At 29.7% G+C, this 4236-nt stretch overlaps 1 protein-coding gene across 1 annotated transcript; it reads right to left on the bottom strand.

Annotated features, from left to right (window-relative positions):
• Positions 1 to 235: 235 nt before the first annotated feature.
• Positions 236 to 4027, bottom strand: LOC139514239 (keratin, type I cytoskeletal 9-like). The gene is made up of 2 exons (XM_071303117.1): positions 3910 to 4027; positions 236 to 2490 (listed from the first exon to the last, which is right to left on the bottom strand). The coding sequence occupies exons 1-2, from the start codon at positions 4025 to 4027 to the stop codon at positions 2048 to 2050; spliced, it is 561 nt and encodes a 186-aa protein (XP_071159218.1). The 3' UTR covers positions 236 to 2047.
• Between the last annotated feature and the right edge of the window lie 209 nt (positions 4028 to 4236).

The raw sequence follows: 4236 nt of genomic DNA, 5'->3' as shown, positions 1-4236 counted from the left end.
AAAGAAGAAAAAGATCATTATGACCGATATCGCAAAAAGTTCGACAATCTAAAAAAGTTTCAGAGTAAATTCTTTCAAACTAGTTTTTAGCTGAATGTCTAACAGAAAATATTTTTATTCCGATAAAACCATACTCTTCTGTATATCTTCACCAAGAGATATTTTTAAAGACGGTTCCAGCATTTGAAAATATTCACGAACAAAAAAGGCACACAAATACATCAAACATAATGTTGTTGTCACATTTTTATTATTTTGTGTTTTTCTCTGTGAACATTCTATAATATAATACTAACAGCAACAAATAACAAAATACATTTGTGCAATGGATACTTAATTCTGACTCAAAATCAGATGAAATTGAGTCGTATTTTTTTTTACCAGTAAATGAACAAAACAAATGCCAAGATCTTACTAATATAAAAAGGCCACCATTTAGTTTTAAAAGTGTTCTCATTCGAATGTCATACATTGTTATTGTTTTAATTAATCATCTAGTCTGTCATTAAACGTAAAAAAAAAATACAAGTGCCTAATGTTGTTTTTTAGTTACATTAAATACTTTAAAAATAATTATCTGTGTATCAAATAACACCATATACAATAGTTTGATATAAAGGACTTTTTATCAATTTAAAATAATCGGTGATCAAAAAGTTTTGGTGTATACATTGAAGATGAGATATGCTCATTTAAAAATAATGCTTGTATACACGACACCAAAACAAATAAAAACTTTCAACTTAGCAGACATTTTTTTCATACATAATAAAATATTATGTTTATGTTATTTAAAAAAAAAAAACTTCACTCACTAGTGTTTATTCTTTTCATAATCATTTAAAAAAAAAGATATGATGATCCTTAACAATAATTTGTAGCGAGGTAAGGGGCAATTTATCCTATTTTTTCACATCGGGGCAATTTTCTGAAAGTCGTCGAAACTTTTCTTAAATCCATGGTTTCATCGACGAATAAAACATCTAGGTATAATTTTTATCATGTTACTAAATAATAAATACATATAAATGCTTAAAACATCATTTTAATAATAGTTTGTAGCAAATCTATTTTTTGAGAAGGTCTATTACTTAAATATAAATAATGAGGAACATGTCTTAAAATAAACTACTTTTTTGCATTGTTCATGTTGTGCTCTAAATATTAGAAGTTTGAAGTTAATATTCAAAGACAATATCAAAAATACATTCAACACTGATGTCCGACATACTAATGTCTTATGATCACATGAAGGATTTTATTTGGTGGATCTATAATAAAACTGTTTTATTTTCCAAATTCAAGGGGCCAAGTAGTTATCAAAGGTACCAGGCTTATAATTTATTACGCCAGTTAGTAAGTTACCTTCTCTTACAATCTCCGTTTTACTTTTTATCAAAAATGGTATAAAGAAACCAAAAAATCTTAACTAAAATATGCAGACAGTGAAGCTTAATAAAGTCGAAATATGCAATGCGTTACTCACACTCATAAGTTGAAAAAGAATTGAATTGAAGTTCAACTATAACGTTATTAATGATGGTTAGATCTTTAATGCGAGATTAGAAAAAAAAAGACTTTAGAAAATATGCAATATTGACTACAACAGGAATGAATAGCACTGAATAACATTTTTTTTAATTCAAAAATGTAAAATAATTGATTAATTTCGTTAGGAATATAATCTTTAATAATTGATTAGTAGTCGGTTTTAACCATTTTTAGATATTAACCTTGAGAAATACAGCGGTAATTTCACCCTACCTCTTTAAACGAAGCTTTAATGTGAACCATAAGTTTGAAAAAGTTATATTTAAATTCATTTCATTTCCTTTTTTCAACAGGTGAGATTCCATCTCAGTACATGACTCCTTATCTTGATACATTAAATGTCACTTCTGTGTATTTTTCATTCCTAATCATAATTCCGAATAGTTAAAAGGCAGTTGTCCGGTAAATGTGCATGACATTTCTTAATTTTCAATGCGAATATGAGTTTATTGAGAGTTATTTAATAGATTGACTTGTATATTCCAGGATATGAAGATCAACCTTGGTAATATGATCCTCCAGATCCACTTAATCCTCCATAAGATCCACTTAATCCACCATAAGATCCACTTAATCCTCCATAAGATCCACCTAAACCTCCATAAGATCCACTTAATCCACCATAAGATCCACTCATACCACCATAAGATCCACCTAATCCACCATAAGATCCACCTAATCCACCATGATAACCTCCAATGCTTCCTCCATATCCTCCCATACTTCCACCATATCCTCCTCCATATCCTCCGATACTTCCACCGTATCCTCCACCATATCCTCCCATACTTCCACCATATCCTCCACCATATCCTCCCATACTTCCACCATATCCTCCACCATATCCTCCCATACTTCCACCATATCCACCACTATAACCTAGAGAGTGTCCTCCGTATCCGCCACCATGTCCACCGTATCCCTTTCCGTATCCTTTTCCTAAAAAGATATATACGTTCTTTAAACCAGAACTTACTATGAACTCCCATGTAGGTCTAAAAATATAATCCCGAAACTTAGCAATAACAAAAAACACTTTTTAATGACAAAACAGTTTAGATATTAAAATCAAATGATAAACGGTTCCAACTATCACCTCTTCTGTGATCCTCGGGGCCAATTATTTGACATTTCAAAAACTAATTACATAAACGTAGAATAGCCGATATAAGTTAAGGAACAACATTATAGTTCAACCCGTATACGGAATCAGAGTTATGTATGAAAGAGATGCACTTCTTTATTCCGATGGTTTTCTAAGATTCACAACAGAAAATGCTAATAGAACAATATCCGTATTTGCAAGACAGTATTTAAGTATTATGCTCCTGAACTGAGCTGATGATACCCTCGGAAAAAAGTCCAAAAACAGATCGGCACAGTGGTAGATAAACATTAAAAGAAATAAAGCAGTTACTAAAACCACATTCCAGTGGAAATACAAACGTTGTAGTTAAGTTCGAAAGTGTCATTAATCTCAATATTATCAAATACTAGTAGTGAATGTAACATTAAAAATGTATTATATTTTTGCACTTGACAATCATTCAAAGAAATTTTGAAGTTGAAAAGATATACGCTGAATCAGATCCTTACATGGTTTCAAAACTTATTTATGAATGAAAAATGTCCGCAATTCTAATTGCATATTTATCGTGAATTAAGTATTTTTAGTTCAAAATGTGCTGTTAAAACATAGCTACTTAAATCAAAGTTGCCCAAATGTATGTAGCAACCTAATTGTTAAATCAGTTGTCATCATTTTAAGAGTCAACCGATTCCAGATAAAATATATTTGTGGAAATTGAAAAAAAGTACTTTGTTCTTTTCACGAATATATGATAAATTCATATGTATTTTAAACTATTATAAAGATTTTATATCAATTATGACACTGAAATTATAGAATATTAATCTTTTTTAAATATTCTGTATCAATTGTTCATATTATGCAATTTTGTAAATGCATTTGATTTGCAAGTTGTTTTGAGCAAATATTTTAAACTTATCTTTTCAGCTTTATTAGTTTTAAAAATGTAGCAGTGCACTTAGTTATTTCTTTCGCTTTTGTCTTATTTTTTTTAACGGTCATATTTTTTACAAAGAAATTTGATTCCTTTAATTGAATGGCTATTTATACAGTCTCTGATACGAAAAGATGTTTTTTAATGAAATACAAATAGGATAGTTTATAGCAGAGCAACTTAAAAGTTTGTAAATGATTTATCAATGTCAAATTTGTATAAATTTATGATGCAGTTTTTAACACTTTGGGAAGCTGTTATAAAACACACATTTATATATATATAGAGTACGATTAAGGAATGTTTCGTTGAAATGTTTCGATCACCACTTTACCTCCGTGTCCGTATCCTCCTCCTCCGTGTCCGTATCCTCCTCCTCCGTGTCCATACCCTCCTGCTGATACAACAGCGGCTAGGGCAACAGTAACGGCAACAGCAAGGATGAATCTCATTTTCTAGACAAAAAATAATTTAGTTTATTATTGTGATTTATATTGGTTATCAAATAGGGATTATATTCATAAAATGTATAACAATAAAGACAATAATAAAAAAAACAATTACAGAATAAGTTACAAGAATTATATTTGTCTTAGCTATAAAGCTAATAGTTATCAAAGGTACCAGGCTTATAATGTATTCCGGTAATTTTTATAACATG

Source organism: Mytilus edulis, chromosome 3 (assembly GCF_963676685.1).
Source record: "Mytilus edulis chromosome 3, xbMytEdul2.2, whole genome shotgun sequence".
Taxonomy (NCBI): Eukaryota; Metazoa; Mollusca; class Bivalvia; order Mytilida; family Mytilidae; genus Mytilus; species Mytilus edulis.
This window is presented reverse-complemented; position numbering and strand designations above follow the sequence as displayed.

Excerpts from the sequence above, each read along its gene's own strand:
- LOC139514239 (XM_071303117.1), bottom strand. The coding sequence starts at position 4,027 with ATGAGATTCATCCTTGCTGTTGCCGTTACTGTTGCCCTAGCCGCTGTT. Across the intron at positions 2,491-3,909 it reads AGGAGGATACGGACACGGAG|GAAAAGGATACGGAAAGGGA; the intron begins GTAAAGTGGTGA and ends ATATCTTTTTAG.